Source organism: Carassius gibelio, chromosome B20 (assembly GCF_023724105.1).
Source record: "Carassius gibelio isolate Cgi1373 ecotype wild population from Czech Republic chromosome B20, carGib1.2-hapl.c, whole genome shotgun sequence".
Taxonomy (NCBI): domain Eukaryota; kingdom Metazoa; phylum Chordata; class Actinopteri; order Cypriniformes; family Cyprinidae; genus Carassius; species Carassius gibelio.
This window is the reverse complement of record NC_068415.1, coordinates 8,710,827-8,729,492: the sequence shown is the minus strand read 5'-3', so window position 1 is coordinate 8,729,492 and position 18,666 is coordinate 8,710,827. Positions and strand designations below refer to the sequence as shown.

Below are 18,666 nucleotides of genomic sequence, written 5' to 3'. Positions count from 1 at the left end.
TGTAAATAAAGCACTCTGGATCTCTGAACATGTTTTACATATATATATATGTATATATATATATATATATATATATATATATATACATACATATATATATATATATATATATATATATATATATATATATTAGGGGTGTAACGGTTCACAAAATTCACGGTTCGGTTCGATACGATACACTGATGTCACGGTTCGGTTCGGTTCGATACGTTTTAGATACAGCAAAATGTAAAAACATCTCAACTTTTCAGAATGCCGCAAGCGCACCGCGGGTCATGTGACAAGAACCAACCAATCAGCTTCATCCTTTCCCATAACAACATTGAGAGCTCAGCCAAGATGAAGGAACAGCTGATCATAGTTGTATATGGATTGCAATTTTGAAATAAATTCAGTAGCAGAGCTACTGCAAGCGATTTTTAGAGCTGCAAATCCATTTATCCTTCGCTGAAATTTCCGCGTCTCATGGAGAGAGCACGTCATTGTTGCTTAGCAAAGACAGACGCCTCAGGAGAAAGACGCGCTTAGCGTTTTCCATGCGTTTTTAGGCACGATATGTGAACGGCCCCTAAGGCGCTCGCTCACTCAGCACGCGCTGAAGGCTCGTTGCAAAATGTCTAATGCATTTAACAGACCAGAAATATAAGATCCTAAAATAACCAACAGGTCTGGTGTTTGGGTTGGATTCCCTGTAAGCTATAGTGTCTAAATGCTGCAGGGATAGTTTGCTGCGTGCATGTTTCTCCTTTTTTTCGTCTTTTCCCAGATAGTACTGACGCATATATCCCAGATATTCCCGCAGTTTTTTTTTTTTTTTTTTTTTTTTGTAATCCCGCTGGTGTACCCTGTCATGTTGCAGATGCGACATACCGTTGTTTATTTATCCACCACTCTCTTGCCATCACCATTATAGCTTAAAGGGAATCCAAAGTGCACCCAAACACCAGACCTGTTGGTTATTGGAGGATCTTCTCATTTCTAGTCTGTTAAACGCATTGGCTATTTTGCAACGAGCCTTCAGCGTGTACTGAGTGAGCGAGCGCCTGCTGAGTAGCCTAACATAAACATATAAGATGGTGTTTTTTTCTTCTTCGGGAGTGTCAGGGGCGTTGCCTGTTACGTTGTTTGGGTTATTGGGCTACCTTGTTGAACGCATATCATTATATTTCTTTCTCTCTCTTTTTTTTTTTTTTCCAAATATAATTAATTACTCCAACGAACCGTTCGGTATACATAATGCGTACCGCGTACCGAACCGAAAGCGTCGTACCGAACGGTTCAATACGAATACGCGTATCGTTACACCCCTAATATATATATATATATATAGCTTTTCACAGTTTTCGGTAAATGTCACAAAAATTACCTGACTAATTATCATCAGTGCTAGAACTCAACAGAGAAGAGCTTCAGTTTGCCAATTTCAGTTTGAAAAATGCCTACTATTTCTATTCTAAAATGGCTGATGATACATATATTTTTTTAGGTTTTTTTCTTTTTCATTTTTGCACCCTAAACTTTAGGACATTGGCACTGGAAACAATTAACACTTGGCATTGGAAAGTATTATTGACTGAATACATACAAGTGAGTCGTTTATGTTTTATTTTGCTTTTTGTCATTTTTGTATCTTTACAGCCCTTCATCACTATTCACTATCATTGTATGGAAATGTGAATCTCGTACATTCTGCTAAACATCTTCTTTTGTCTTCCACAGAAAAAAAAAGAAAATCATACAAGTTTGAAATGTAACAATGGTGAGTAAATGATGACGAAATGTTCATTTTTGGGCGAACTGTCTATTTAAATATGTGCGGAGATGTCCATATACATCACTAGTTCTGTTCTACAAAACAAAAGTGAAGTCAAAAGTGCAACAAACAATGGAAAGAAACATTCAAAACCACATCAGTAGTGAAACAACTCCTAAAACATGGGAGTAAATAAAACAGCAAGCGCCTCTATACATCACAGAATGATAACGTATTAAAAGCCCTTACGTTTGACCCTGTTATTATAGGAAGCCTTTAATAAGAGAGGTTCCACACAGATTTTACTTGAGAAAAGATAACAGTACATACATGTTCAAATGTTTAAGGGCCGGTAAGATTTGAAAAAAAGTTTATTATTCTCAGCAAGGCTGCATTTATTTGATCAGCAGCATTAATTTGAAATAGAAATCTGTAGAAAGTACTGACCCCACACTTTCAAATAGTAGTGTACATCTAAAGATTTCAAGTGTTTGGTTGGTATAGTCAAAATGCTAACACCTGCAAGGTCATGGGTTCAATTCCCAGGAAACGTACATGGCACACTGTGTAGTTTGTGCCATCCATCATGAGGAGTTTGTGCCAGAAGAGTCCATGTTCTCTTTACTCATTTGGTCTCTATTTCCTGCCATGTGAAAGTTCACGCCTTGGTGGCATCCTCCTCTATGACGCGGTGAATGCCGTTGCCAGGGCTGCTCTGGACGGCCTGTGCTGTGATGGTGAGGTCTCGCATGCTGCTGTGTCGTGATTGGCTCTCCAGGCGCTGCAGGCTGCCGTGCCGTGAATGGCTGTCGAGACGGTTGATGCCACAGTTTTGGAGCGGATCATTAAGGCGCAGGGTGCTCCCGTGAGGGAGACGTTCCTCAACGCCACGATAACTACAAGCTGTGTACCTGATGGGAAACATAATGAAAGAGATTCAGTGATGTTCAGATCTTTGATCAGAGAGGCAGATGTGGGTTTCACATGTGGGTTTTTATTTATACATTTTTTTTCAACCCTGTAATGTTTAATCAAAATGTCACTTGATCTGGTGATGTATGTTGGCCAGACTTTTACAATTATTAAACTGCCATTGCGCTATCAACATTGATATTTGTATCTCAAACTCTGACCAAAATTAAATATATTTAGAACCAAGTTATTAATTAATTTTGGATATATAGGCTAGTAATTGAAAGATTGTAGGTTCAAAGCCCACAATGCATGACCATTATGCACAAGATTTGTATAGGATTTCTTATAACTTTATTATTATGCAATATATGTTTTTGCATGAATTTACTGTTTATTAAACAGTCTAACTGGGATTTTGCAGATCTCCAGAAATCGTAACAAAATTATGCAAAAAAAAATAATAATAATAATAATTTTGAGTGTAAAGGACAGATCTTTAAATCCAATCAACAACATATGGATAGAACCACATCCCCACCCTCATATTTTATGTCTTTTTCTATGACCGGTTTCCTTTAGATGTAATTAGCAATAATGAAAAAAAAGTTTTCGCTGCTTCAGTTTCATTAAGTTTAATATTGGATATTCAGGCTATTAATTGAAAGGTTGTAGGTTCAAAGCCCACAATGCATGACCACTTTGCACATTATTTGTATAGGTTTTCTTAAAACAAGTTTCATTCACAAATTATGCATCACTTGTTTTTGCATGTTTATTAAACAGTCTGACTGGCATTTTACAGATCCCCAAAAATCACTGCAACATGCAAAAGTCCCTGCCCTCATTTTTTTTTTCTTTTCTGATTATTGATTTAATTCAAATGTGCGTTGCATTAAAACAAAATCTGTTGTTACTTGCATTTCATGATAACTCTAATATTGAGTTTCTAGTCTAGTATTTGGAGGTTTTAGGTTCAAAGCACATAATCCATGTCAACAGCGCACTTTATTAATTTACATAGTTCTATGTATTTCCCGTTTCTTGCATGTCTTAATAAATACACTAACTAACTTTTGAAAATGAAAGATCCCCAAAAATCTGTTCCAAATACGCTAAAAACGTCCTCCGAATTACTACTCGTGAGATTGAATTATAACTGCGATGCCTCACCTCTCGTCTCTGGAGCGATGCAGACTGCCGTGGAAGCTGCTTGATTTGCTGCGCATGCTCCCCGCGCGGCTGGTGCTGGCGCTGGGGGGCTCGTCCAACATGGCAAGGTGTGTGGAAGAGGCATGGGTGGAGGTGCCCTGTGTTGAGGTGCCTCGAGACTTCCTCACCACTGGGATGTTGGGGTCCCTGAGGAGGAGCTGGGTGAAGTCGGGCTCCTGCAACACCTGCCTGCTCTCGTGCACCATGCTGCTGAGTGTGGAAGAGATGGGGGAGAAACGTGGCAAAGTGGGAAGGGAGTGACAGAGGAGCAAAGGAAGAGAGAGGGGGAAGGCAGAGGGCATAAAGTAGTCGAAATGAAGAAAAGAGGAGGGGGTGGGAGAAGGGGAGGGAGAGGAGGTTAATGCCCTGATATAAGGGACTGGGGTTTGTGGAGAGGAAGCCTTTACACTAACCTCTATGAGACAGCACACACTTATTTAACTATTTCCTGTGGCTACTTTATGTCCTGCTTTAAGTGTCTTCATTGCACTGCAGGTCTATGCACCAAATAGTAGGAATTTTATCAAAATGCATGTGGGAGATACACTATATATATCTGAACCATTTTTGTTAATGGATTATACTAGACAAAAATGTTGATATTTAATTGTTTATGCTAATTTTCTCGATTTATTTAATTTAAATTACTTTTTTAAATTATAATGTGAAAATTAATCTTTAAAAACAAAAAAAAAAATATCACAAAATGAATATAAATTATTCATACTGTAATTTATGATGCTCTGATGCCTACATTTACATGTAGTATTTAAATGATTTTAAATGTGAGTTCATATATTTAAATAATTAATTGACTAACTACACTACCATTCAAAAATGTAGGGTTAGTAAGATTTTTACAAAGTTTTATATAGAATTCATCATGCTCACCAAAGCTGCATTTATTTCTTAAAATAGTACAGTAAAAGCAGTACAATTTAAATACTATTACAATTTAAAAGAAATGTGTTCTATTTCAATGTAATTTAATTAGTACCGTCAAACCATTAATCGTGATTAATCTCATCCAATAAATGTTTTGTTTACATAATATACATACTGTATGTACTGTGTATATTTATTCTGTATAAATAAAGACACACACATTCAGCATATATCTTGAAAATATTTACATGTATATATTCATTAATATTCATATTTATTTGTATTTATATATACATCATGCATAAACAAAGCACACACACATATATATTATGTAAACAAAAACATTTACTTTGGATGTGATTAATCACAATGAATCATTTAAGCGTTTATTTTAAAATACAATTTATTCCCGTGATGGCAAAGCTGAATTTTCTGCAGTCATTACTCCAGTTTTATGTCACATGATCCTTTATCATTCTAATATGTTAATTTAGTGCTCAAGAAACATTTATAATCAAGGTAAAAATGCGTGCTGAATAAAAGTATTAATTTCTAATGAAAAAAACATACTGGCCCCAAACCTTTGAACGGAAGTGTATAAATAAATAAAATCAGTTTGAATTTTAATTTTGTTACATCTCTACTTGAAATGACTTTCAAGGCCTTTATCAGATTGTGTTTCTTGAAAAAGCTTTTTGGATAACACAACATTGCACTGTATCCCTAAACAATAATGGGATAAATTCTCCAAGCATTAAACGAAACTCACTCTTTCCTGCGCTGTCCATTAAAGAAACTGGCCCACTCGAAGCAGGTCTTTTTACTGCCGACCCAAAACACTGAGGGGACTCCCACCACCAGCATCATCAGGTACTTGATGAGGAACAAGGCGATATCTGGCCTGCTCGTTTGTTCGACCTGTGAAGACAACAGCAGTACACTTTTGCTTAGTATGCAACATAAGAACAGGTGAAACCGGATTTGTAATCAGAACATGCAGGAACATTCTTCCCTTGCGGATCTCGCCGTTTGCTCCTGACCTCATGCAGTGTGTGCGAGAGCGTATTTGTGTATGTCAGTTTAGCCTTGGGTTGTGTGTGCGTGCGATTGTGTGGATGGGAAGTGCTTTATCTCAGCTCACTGCACAATTGCCAACGGCATAAACATAGCTGCAGTCAACACAAGTGTCTGTCCTCTTCTTTATCTAATACAAACTCTCTCTTTTAGTGCTTTAGATGGAGCATTCCTTCCGCTCTGAATGCGGTCAGCCTGTCCTGCTAATATTTGTATATATAATGCAATATTTTACAATAGTTATTTAGGGTGCCCAAATCTGTATGACATGCTCCATCACAAAGAACAGAAGCTGCGGCAGTAAACAAGGCCTCATTAAAACCAATCCCAAGCTGCCTCAGGCATGTACACACACATATAAACATCATTACTGAGATTTCTACTGAGCTGAAGCTGGAACCTTCCATGGCAGTCTTTAGTTTTTAGTTATGCTTCAGTTTGTCTGCATCATGTTAGACGTGAGATATATTCACAGAGCGCCTATAGCAAATCACTTTTCTATAATCGAACCCCCCCAAACAGTAGTGTAAGTATTCCATATCTTCTTACCTTGAACGGGCAGGGGATGTGATACTCTCTACAGCGTTCCTGCACCCAGGTGGTCTCCCAAACTGCTCTGTGGCTCTGTTCATACAGACAGCATCCAATAACAGTCAACAGAGGCACCAGATACAGGACGGAGAACACGCCGATCCGGATCATGAACTTCACCAGTTTGTCCTGGTTCTCCTTCTCGAGGGGAATCTCCATCCGGACCCTATTTAGCGCCGCAATACCCGCTAACAGAAGCACCACACCTACGACCACATCCAATGCGAGAGGCACCAAGAGGAACCAGCGCAAAGCCATGAGATCATAGAGCCCCACGAAACAAACGCCACTCATGCTGTCACCCTCGATTTTGTTCATAGCCATGAGGGTGATGGTAAGGGCTCCTGGGACGCCCCAAGCCACCGCATGGAACAGCAAAGCCTTCTTCTCGATAGCTTCACTTCCCCATTTGGGAACGGCCGCCAGGAACCAGGTGATGGTGAGGATGACCCACCAAACGCTTCCTGCCATGGTGAAGAAGTAGAGCGTCATGAAGAGCAGCGTGCAGGCCTTGTTGTGGGAGCCCTGGGTGACGGTGGAGGCACGGAAACGCCCCGGGCTAGCCGCGTTGCATGACACGCGATCCTCCAGCAGGAAACCCAGGAAGAAGACCAGGGACACCATCATGTAGCAGACCGCGTAGAAGATGATGGGCCGCTCCGGATAGCGAAAACGGCCAACATCGATGAGGAAGGTCAGGAAGGTGAAGAGCGTCGCCGACAGGCAGACTATGGAGACAACACCAATGAAATAGCGGGCGAAGATGAGCTCGTCTTTACGGAAGTACATGTTTGGGCAGGGAGGCGAGCAGTCGCGCACACCCATGAACGAGTAACCCAAGTCAGGCTCGATCTTCAGCTCTCGTGGGCACCAGAAGCCATAGTCCCGCTGAACCGATGAGGGAGATTCCTCTGTCCCGTCACTGCTCGGGAGCAGGTCTATCGCTCGGGGGTAAGACTCATCACAATCTGGAAACCTAGGAGACAGAGTATTATTTCAGAATATGATACGATACGATATGATAAAGTGCAGCAGAACTTAATGAAAGTGATCCTGTACCTGCTACACTCCATCTCATCGGGCCAACTGACCCCAAACATGTCCATCAGCTTGTAGCAATCACTCTTGGCACGCTGGCACAGGCGCCGACATGGCAGGGTCACGTGGCCGTACTCGGTGCACACGGGTGCGTAAAGGGCACACAGGAATGGGCGAATTTCAGTAGAGCACTCCAAGTTCACCATGGGATGAAAGGGCTGTCAGACAAGAAAAAAACTGTGCTTATAATAAATAATACAATAATATATTAATAATAATAATATTTTTTATTTTTTTTATAAATACTTCATATATTTTATGTTTACATTTGATATTTTTTATGTTTAAAGAAATACAGATATACAAAACTGTAGATATATTTTAACAACAGTTTAGCTTTGTTTGATATTTTACTTTGTCCACATACTGTAAATGTGCAATAAGTAAATCAGCACTCTAAGATTAGGATGAAAGGGCTGACCAGAAAAATATAGAAAAGAGTGTTGTTTTTAATAATAAGAATCAACTTTCATGAAAAAAAAAATCTATTTTTATTTACATTTTTTTTTTTTTTTAAATGTTAAAAAAAATCCAAATAAATAATGTTTCTTCCTAACAGTATGAATGTTTATTATTTTACAACAACAACAAAAAACACAAATTTTATGTCACATTGGATAAAAGTGTCCGCTAGATGACTAAATGTATATGTACTTTGTTTGCATACATTAAATTCACATTTTCATATTTTATGTTTTGCTGCCTTCATTTGTGTTATCTGCCCACTCCAGATGTAAGAACCTATAAATGTGGCATTACTGCAGATTGACAGCTGAAACACAGTATGGTGATGTTTCTCAAAATGGCTGAAGTTTAAAATAAGTTAATTTTATTTGTGTTTAATAACTTGGTTGAACTGCAAATGTGATTTCAACATTGTGGCCATCAAGTGGAAACTATTCAGTGTAACATGAGTTATCAATATTTTCCTATTTTCTCTACAAAGAAAGACAGAACATTTTAAGAGTGAATGCTTTTCATTTTTTTTTAGGAGTATAGTACACTAGGCACATAGATGCAGTACAAAACTCACATTTTTGTCTCAAGGGTATAATTATTAATACTGTTTTCTATCCAGTGTGACCTTTTTCCAGTGTGTTATATATGATGACCAGATGTCCCAGTAAAATCCCAAATAAAAGCCATGTCCTGACAATACCGCTTGTCCTTATAATTAGGCCATCCTTAAAAATATTTTGGTTTGCAGTAACAGTAAAAAAAAAAAAAAAAAAAAAATTAAGGGTCGGTAGGTAGGTCTATAGTTTTTTTTTTTTTTCAAGTTTCAATGTAAAAAAAAAAAGTAACATTTTGGTAATGGTGATTATGTAGGTATGAATTAAAAAAAGTAGCATATTGTGACATCACTGACTGGGTGTTCAACCCATGCCTTCAGGCGTATCATTGCAAACCTCATTTTGATGCAGGCTATGTAGACCACAAACAAATTGGAATCTTTTTAAAAAACATGTTTATTGCATGAATTTCAGGTGAGAAGAAAAAAATGAGGTAATACTATTTTACTTGCATACACCGCTAGGTGTCAATGCAACCTACAAATGAGAGACCGTTTACTTTGCTTTCTTGGGTTGTCACTTTTGTGAAAAAAAAATCATGTTTGATTTGAGTGACAAGTGTTCATTAAATCGATTGAATAAAATCGATATAGGTAAATAACACCAAATATAGGTAAATCCACGGACAGCAGGCAGGACGAATGTAAAGATTCAATATATTGTTAAAGACCAATATTTCTGATGATTTATTGGTGTGAAGTTACGTGCACAATGACAAACATTCTTGAAAAACAATAAGCAGAGTGGACTGCCATAATGCAAAACATTTACTGCTGGCTTCAGCATGGCCGTGTTTACGATTAGAAATGTCAACAACAACAAAAAATCGCATACGTAGGCGATTCTAGCCCGTATCTGTATGCATGAGACTGTCTGAATACCGGCAGAATTCACATTTCTGTTGTAAAAAGAGAAACATTGTGCAGAAGTATTATTTAATGTTATGGGCGTGTCCGAAGCTGCAGTTGCTGTGTGATGCGTGTTAAAAAAAAATCAATTTCCTATTTTTGTTTTCGAAACTTGTGTTGGTTGGTCCAATCAATTCGTGCAATAGGGGTCACTTCATCTACAGCGATATCGTTGACTTGATTGCAAATAAATGCACAAACATTATTTAAACTGAACAGAGATGACATCACTGAATTTAATGATGAACTTCCTGTAATTATCATTTTGCATTATTGACACACTGTACTCCTTATGAATGTTGTTAAGTTGCTTTGACGCAATGTATTTTGTTTAAAGCACTATATAAATTAAAGGTGACTTGACTCGACTTGAGATATATATATATATATATATAGTCGGTCCTAAATTGACAGGGTCGGTCGGGTTACGTCAAACAAGAATATTTTTAACGATGGCCTTAACTGGAGTTTTAAAGCTAAAAATAAACACTGAAGAAAAACATGCTGCTGTTTTTTGCCTACCACCTGACAAAGAAATTCAAATCTAGCAACGTATAAAAACTAATCACTGATGACTTTCTGGAAATCAAAAACCATTTCCAGACATCTTGAGAACATTAGAAGGAGCATCTTTAGTGCTCAATGAAGCAAGAACAAAACCCACCAGGCCACGTCTCTGACTCTTCCTTATTTTTTATCAGTCACTCGATCACCCTTATGTACAATGAGAAAAAAAATTGGATGTGTAATTCAACCTCTTAGAGGAGGCCTTTGTTTGGGACGGGAGACATGCTGTTTATTGCTGAGGCCCACTTACACCATGAGGCATTCTGGGAGTAGTACCAGCTTTGGGGCCGGACATAAATATGCAAATCCCATGGGGGAAAATGAAAAAGACTCCACCCAGGACCAAACAGATAGACAATAACGCCTCCACCCCTGCAGAGTAAGGGCCTTTGTGATGGTCGGGGGAGGGTTCTGACACCGCTTGTGTTGAAAAAAAAAAAAAGGACCAAAACTTACAATCATTCAGAGCCTACATGAACACACTGGAAAAAAGTAAAAGGATATGTGTGTGAAAAAAAAAAGGATTTTATTTTTAAGCTTTTTATGCAGTTACAAATGGTGAGAAGAAAAGTGTCAGAAAATGTCAATATCTGTAAATAAGTAAATAAATACATAAATAATTTCCCTCCTAGGGGTTCCTAATAAAAATGATATAATAATTTATGTAATTAAAGTAGAAAGAAATATACATTTTCCGTGGTTTTAAAATGCTAAATTACTATATAAATAATACCATTGCTCCTAGTGGTTGGTTGGCTATTAAAATGCTAGAATCATTTACGCAATTAAAGGATTTTACAATCCCTCCTAGTGTTTGGTTGTTAAAAATGCTAAAATTACATATAATTATTATATACAAATATGTTTGGCATATGTTACAAATGACATACAATGATGACTTTCAAAACGTTACTAAACAACCAATTCTTCACTTAATATGTAGAAAATTACCTGAGCGTTTAGGCTAAATCCAATGAGATTATCTAATACGCTTAAAACAGTGTTATTTATTATTGCAAAATAAAACCATCCAGCATTTAACTAACTGCAAGAGTCCAACACATTTATATTATATATACGGGATGTATTATGCATATCCATAATGAGAGCGTTCATCTACTGCCAGCACACTAGGTTACCACCCAAAATGTCTGTAAAAAGGGATTAGGATGGATATTATGCTTGCCCATTTTGACACAAAGCATCTAAATCCAGCAATCGTTTCCAAGTACCTAATCCATATTTAACGCAGCATATACCATTGAGATGTGCCGCTAACATGACACCCCAAAGAGCACCGGCATTAACCATCAGACCATAAAATCATGTGGAAAAAATGCTTGTTTTCGTCACATTGCTTCTAATGCTGTCCAAATGAACGTTTGTTCTTTAAAATATTTTGTGGACTATAAGTAAAGCTATAGACAATGACATAAAACTTGATTGTGACTGACTTTTATTGTTGCAACTTCACAGTTGTTGATGCATCATTACTGGCATTTGCGGCTGTAGTTGGTACAGAAGGTCTTATGACATGTCTTATACCATTCTGAGCTCAATTGAGTGGACACACTCTGGCTTTCAGGCAAGATAAAAATAAAACTAGTGCCATTATTTGCTGATCTGGTGAAAAACATTATCTCGTCAATGCTGTCAGTCCACATTACATGCAATGGTGTGATCTGATGAACTTAAATGTGTGCATCTCGTCCATTGCTGTCCTAAGGGCAAACATACACTTCCAACTCATCAATGTCCGTTCCAGTGCCTTTGTGTTTCTTAAGGGCATTGGAGAAAGTTATTTAGGGATATTCAAAACATACAGAGATACAGAATATGCTGAAGGCAGAAGAGGCACTGACTGTTGCTTCTTGTTTGGGCAGAGAGCATGTGCTTCAAAGCATTATTTATGAGTCAATGCTTCATGAAGCTGGCATGCTATACATATACCTATGGGGAGATGTGGAAGCACTTCATACAACCCGAAAAAAAAAAGAAATATATATATATATATATGGAATGTTGTAAATATAATTGAAAACACAGATCAACAAATTCACTTTTCAATGTTTGGAGCTGCTGTGTGTCAGTTTGTCACTGTTGAGGCCAAGGACTCATTTATACCCTCAATTAAATTTAAATTAACTTCATTTATAAAGTCAATTCAATTCAAATAGCTTTCTCTATTTCTGAAAGAGACCTTTTAAGCCCTAAATTCTTGTGTAGCAACTAGGGATGCTAAATGTTTATTTAATATTTTTAATTATAATATTTAAATAAATCTTGTTACTTGGATGTTAAAAATAATTAAGTTGTTAATAAAAACTAATAATTTATGTAATTATTATAAACAAATATAATAACACTGCTCCTAGTGTTTGGCAATTAAAAATGCTATAATAATGTAGATAATTATAATCTAAAAAATATAACGTCTAGTGTTTGGTTGTTAAAATGCTACATAACTTACATAACTATTATATATAAATATGTTTGGCTATTAGAAATGCAATTTGTTACAAATCACATGCAGCGATAACATTCATTATCTTTCTAAACAATCAATTCTGTACCAAATATCAATCCAATGAGATGATCTAATACACTTTCAACAGTGCTACAATTATTAACTTTATCATTTTTATCTTATGGCTGATAAATGGCAAATATCCAAATGCTGTACTATTTTGTAAAACATAAACAAATAAATAGAACTGAATAAATAAAACAAGCTTAACAATAAATCAACTATCCTAAATGGTAATTAAGGCACTGCAATAACTATAAATAAAGCATCAGCGATGACTGTAAAGAAAATCTAAATGTAAAAATAAGTATAAATGAGCACATACAGTTAAATATCCAATGACCACTATCCAAAAAAATAATAAAAAAAATAAAAATACTGTACAATGTTGTGAGCATTTCACTGATTTATTCTTAGATCTCTCCGAGTTGCAAAACAAAAAGGGAAGAACAACAAGGCAAACAGAAGAAATTCTAAGTCACCTAGCCTGAGCTTTAAATGTGTCCATTCAAAGGTTCCCCCCTCCTCCAATAAATCCAAAGTACATCTGCCTTTCTCAGTGAACCCCCACTTGCTCATTAATAACGAAGTTTAGATCAAGTCCTCAAAGCATACTGACAACTATTAATTTTAATTTTACGCCTTTCTTTTAATATGCCTTTCTGGTTAGTTTTCCCTTTCCCACTGGTCACTATTTAACTTAAGGCAGTATTCACTTAACAGAATTCAGCTGCACTGCCATGGAGACCAGCGATGCATAAACGGGCCGGTCTGAGGGAGAGAGGTCAGAGTGCGAGTGACGACCACCTCCTGAGAGAGAAAGCCTGCTCTTTTGTTTCCATTTCCCCAGCAACCGCAGTACCTTGTGTGGGGGGAGGGATGAAGAGAGAGGAGGGAGCGGAGAAGAGAAACAGACAGAAGAGGAAGGGACAAAGAAGAAGATATGGATGGGAAATAATGGGCAACCCTGCCATTCCAAAAAACACCGTCCTAAAGGTTAATCCATTAATAAATGTGCATAAATGATCTATGCTAACATATATATCATCAATGATAGTATTGATAATCCTGTTTAACCCTTTTGTATATGCAAAACAATATCTATGAATTTTGTTCACCTATTTTTTATTTTATTTAGGTCAGGTCACTTACAAAAGTCATTGCACCTCTCATAGATATCTAAGAAAAAATGATGATTCCCGAACAAAGCATAGCTGATATAATTTGAGTTGTCATACTGCATTACAACTGCAGGGTGGCCTTAATGATCACCACGCCATGGTAGAAATAACATGAGGACAAGGTCATGTATCTTCGCATGTTTGACAAATAGAGGAGGAAGTTGAAATTAACTAGATGTCAAGCTGTATCAATCAGTGCACCTGAAATGCTTTATATTGTTCGATTTACCCAGCATTCTCTTTGCAAGCTCAGTTCAAATGCTCCCTGAACCTTCCCATTACTGCACCCAACCACAACAATCCCAGAAACCATCCCTGTAGGCAACTGTCCCTCTTCACAAATGAGGTTACCCAGAGTTCAGAGCAAGATGCTGCCACTGTCCGACAGTGATTTTGAATCTGAAAGCAAGGACGTTTCATGTGTCCCTCATGACTGCCAGAAAGAAAGAAATGGTTTAGAACTGATGACATGAAAGATTTAGTCTGGTGTTCCTGAGTAGATTAAATTGCTGCTTAAACTGTCACCTTCTAGTCCACCTCTTGATGTCAGTTGTTTGTGAAAAATATTAAAAGATATTCATCAATCAGATATTTAATGGTTATTTATGTAACCTTATTACATAAATAGTTATAAGATGCTTATTTCATCAAGGCCACATGCAAAAGAGGACCAAAAAATGGGTTAAAACGGCAAGATACTTCAGAAATAAAAATAAAGCCAACATCCCCGTAGGACAGATTAAAGATTAATTTCCCTTTAAACATTTCTGTAATGTGATCTGAATTATCTGCAGGGCACAAGAAAGAACTGGGTCAAATCGAAAATGATGCTGTTAGTACATAGGTTTTAAACTAATGCATTTAAACATTTATGGTTTGCATTTATAACTACTTGCAGGGAAAATACAGAAAGACTGCATATTAAAGAGCTCCATGGTAATTATTTTTTTTTTTTATTCTATATAAAATTTCTCTGCTCTCTCTATTTAGGAAAGAATTATACAGACTGATCTGATTTCATATGTTTTATAGATTTCTCAATTCACATGGAATAATTAACACAAAGCCTCTAAAATAAAATCAAAGTCTTCTTAGAGACCTGGAAAAACACAATCTTTGACAAGTCTATATAAATTATTATCCACTGTTATTACACTGATCATATATATGCTATTATTTTACTGAAATTAAAATGTAATGAAATCACATAAACCAGATCTGTTAATGCGTATATTTAAAAAAATATTTATAAATTCTTCCTCTGGAGATCTGTATAATTAATATATTATTATTTTTTATATATATTATTATTACTATTACTGTTGTGATTGTTGTTGTTGTTTTTATTCTTTGGTTTAAAGTGTTTTTTCCTCTTGCTGTTCAATTACCGTTTAATATTAGTTTATGTTTGTTTTGTACGAAGCCCCGCCGGACATGACATGCAAGACAAAATAAATTATGCACATGATTACTATTGCGTTCCGTCGATTTACTAAATTGTGCGCACGATTTAGCAAATTGATTGAACGAAATATTAAATCGAGGGAACGCAATAGTAATCGTGCGCACGTTTTAGTACAGTGAGGGAAAGAATTAGTAAATCGTGCACACGATTTAGCCTACTATTTTTTCCTGCATGTCATGTGCGGGACTCCATAGTTTTGATTTTTGTGTTGTATTGAAAAATTATAAATAATGAAAATGGGAAAGAACACACACACACTCTCTCTCTCTCTCTCTCTCTCTCTCTCACACACTCACACACACACACACACACACACACACATATATATATATATATATATATATATATATATATATATATATATATACATATGACTGATGCTGAGGTCATGCAGTTAATAGAGTATGATAATTAAACTAGTCCTAGGATAATGTATTGCAATTTGATCACATCATTTGAGCAGTCAGCCTGTGTAATGTGGTTTACCTCCATGGCGAGAGCAGCGGTCTGTTGATCATAGTGATTCAGAAGGTTGGGCATGAAGGTGGTATTGTAGGCGAGGCCCTGGCACATCCTTAATGTGATTGGCTCACAGGTAAACATGCTATGGCTACCGGTAGAGTCCATATTGATGGCCACACATACAGTCAGCATGGAGTACAGAACCCAAAGGAGATCCATGGCGCGTCCGTCTGTGCTGTGACTTGGAGATAATGGGTTGTATCAAGAGAATCTGAGCTCCGTCATTCCGTCATTAATTATCTGTTGATTGACACCAGACTTAAATTTGCTAAGATAGGGTGTGCCTCTCCATTTTGCTGTCCTACATCCAGGTCTTTTCAGTGCATGTCCACTATCCAGTATAGGTATGACTGTGGTTGCCATGCATTTATAAGATGTACATCTGTGGAAGAAAAAGCACCAAATGTCACATTTGATATGAACAGGCTAACATGAATTATTTATGAATGGGGTGACAGTTTATTCAAACGTGAAATATCTTCCTGGAGATCTCTTGGCGTGGGAAATGTTTTCAAATTGAACAATGGAAATCACTGGGTGAAGCACTGCCACTTTATACTGGTAGTAAATAAAAGATGCTTTATAAGAGTATTACCCTGGGGGAGCTTCAATGTAACTATGTATTCATTACAAAAGAATACAGAATATTATAATTTCTGCAACACATTATTAACTTGTTCAGAACTTAATTATGTTCCATGCTTTCAGTCTAAATTCAACAATAAACAACAATATAAAAAATATAATTTATGAAAAAAATGTAATATTGATAGTTTAATAACTAGAATTTAATAACTTTTAAACAGTTAATCCATTATTGATGTAGTTTTAGTTTTAAAAGATATATTTTGTAGTGCCCGTGCCCATTATTTCAAGATTGTCAACATAAAACATTAAAAGTGATGTTCACAGGGAGAGACGCAGTACACACAAAAATGAAAAATGGCAAAATTATTTCAATTGTGTTATTGTTTTGGTTTATATGCTTGACATTTTTACATTTAACTTGCAAAACCAGTTAAAAACACTTTCCCCCTTCCAACCATGCAGAACGAGGATTTTCCCATCACAAATGCCCTGCGCTAAAATATGATTTTTATTTTATCCTTTTTATTGATTTTAGCAAAACGCAATTAAAAAATTATGTTAAATGTAAAAACTGTCGCCTTTTTATCAAAGTAAAGGCGAACAACAGAAAACCCTTTCCTTTATTACCACATGAGCCGCTGTCTATCGAGGCGCGTAACGTTAGCAGCTTCGCTGTAAAGAAACTAAGTTACCTTCAAAATAAGTGTCTGCTTTTCTTTTAGGAGTATTGTTTTTGTTTTTAATAAAACATGTTTATATACTAAATTAATTTTAGTAATGATAAAAAGTCCTTCTTACCTCTCCAGCAGGGATATTTCGCTTGGGGTAACGTTACTCCACTCCGTTTCTCTAACAATACGAGTCCAGTCTATGGTCTCTCTGCAGGTTAGGAGGATTTGTACGGGCGCGCGCATTTGACGACGACGCGCCGACGAACATTGCTCTCTCTCTCAGTATAAAAGCATAGTAGAACTGATGTCACTGGATTGACCGTGATAAAAAAAAACACATTAGTATGCAAATATAATAACGGCTTCGGTTAATCCACGGATATTATCGCTGCAATGGACAGGGACAACTGGGGGCAAAGGAGCATCTCGGCACTAAAATGAGATGAAGTTGATTTGTGGTTGCCTCGAATGAGGGGCGGTGTGTTTAGTCGTGGTAAGTCCTACTGATTTTTGCGATTCGGTTCTTTTGGGCATTTTATTTAGAAGAATCGGTTCGAAACGAGTCATTGATTCTTTTAGATGACGACTTAATTATGTAATCATGTGGTCGTTTGATAAAAAAAAAATCTTCTTTAAGGATGTTTATATTACGTTCCCAAACTAGTTTGTTTACACGGAACAATACTAAAATTAATTAACATCTCTCAAATATATATATTATTTAAAAGCCCTTGCTACATGTACTGTGTTTAAGCTAACTGAGACTTGTTATAGCACTTATATATCATTGCTCTTTTTGTTGTTTTTGATTGTTTCCATTGTCCTCATTTGTAAGTCGCTTTGAATAAAAGCATCTGCTAAACGACTAAATGTAAATGTATTAATACAAATCTGTTTAATAAATTCATGCCGATAAAGCTTTAAAACAACCAAGTGAAAGTAAAAATACAAATGACAAAATAATTGTTTATAACATTTCCGCTATTCGGTTAATAAATTAATTAACTTTAGTCCCATCAGTCAAATCCTAGAGCATCGGTTTTGTGAACCATTTCATTTCCAACCGATTCATTTAAAAGATCCGATTCAAAAGAACGAACCATTTGCGAATCGAACATACCCAACATACCCAGCGTTTGGAAAGAGGCGGGACAGAGTGAGAGATTGCTATGGAGACTGGTAAACTGTACTGAGCAGGAGTAGCAAAACCATCAATATAGTATCAGTAAACATTTAATAGTTTCGTTATGATAGCTAACATTACTACACATGGTAGATTTGATTTGTTCTCTTTTGTACTGTATTGCACTCTGCAACTAGGCCGTTTTGTTGTTGCTAGTATGAAAATCACAGCACATTTGTTTGCCTTAACATGGGTATGTATTTTTGATAAGTGCTCTTAATATTGTGGTGCCTGAATCTGAAACATCTGAATTTCAGTGAAAGATGGCACAAAAATGCAGAGCAAACTGTGTACCTGGACACCTCTAAATCATCAGCTATCCAATGCTCATGTACAGGCACCAACAGTCTAATTTAGTATATGATCTTCTGCTTTGTTCAACATGAGAAGCTACTGTAACATTGCTATAAGTGTCGAATATTTCATGTCAAATGTGAACACTTTTTTTTTTTTTTG

The 18,666-nt window shown here is 36.5% G+C and overlaps 1 protein-coding gene across 2 annotated transcripts; it reads right to left on the bottom strand.

Annotated features, from left to right (window-relative positions):
• Positions 1 to 91: 91 nt before the first annotated feature.
• LOC127983366 (frizzled-3) lies at positions 92 to 17,525 on the bottom strand. Of its 2 annotated transcripts, none has more exons than XM_052585546.1 (7): positions 17,155 to 17,525; positions 15,733 to 16,150; positions 7,487 to 7,683; positions 6,386 to 7,403; positions 5,532 to 5,680; positions 3,839 to 4,087; positions 92 to 2,664 (listed from the first exon to the last, which is right to left on the bottom strand). In XM_052585546.1, exons 2-7 carry the CDS (start codon positions 15,925 to 15,927, stop codon positions 2,412 to 2,414), a joined length of 2,061 nt encoding a protein of 686 aa, XP_052441506.1. In that variant the 5' UTR covers positions 15,928 to 16,150; positions 17,155 to 17,525; the 3' UTR covers positions 92 to 2,411. The 2 variants fall into 2 exon arrangements, with proteins under 2 accessions (XP_052441506.1, XP_052441507.1); XM_052585547.1 differs by having other exon boundaries at positions 3,839 to 4,084.
• Positions 17,526 to 18,666: the final 1,141 nt, after the last annotated feature.

Bases quoted from the DNA above. Each gene is read 5' to 3' on its own strand.
- LOC127983366 (XM_052585546.1), bottom strand. From the start codon at position 15,927: ATGGATCTCCTTTGGGTTCTGTACTCCATGCTGACTGTATGTGTGGCC. The intron at 7,684-15,732 runs GTAAACCACATT...CTTGTCTGACAG, and splicing joins CCGCTGCTCTCGCCATGGAG to CCCTTTCATCCCATGGTGAA. The intron at 4,088-5,531 runs GTGAGTTTCGTT...TTCCACACTCAG, and splicing joins AATGGACAGCGCAGGAAAGA to CAGCATGGTGCACGAGAGCA.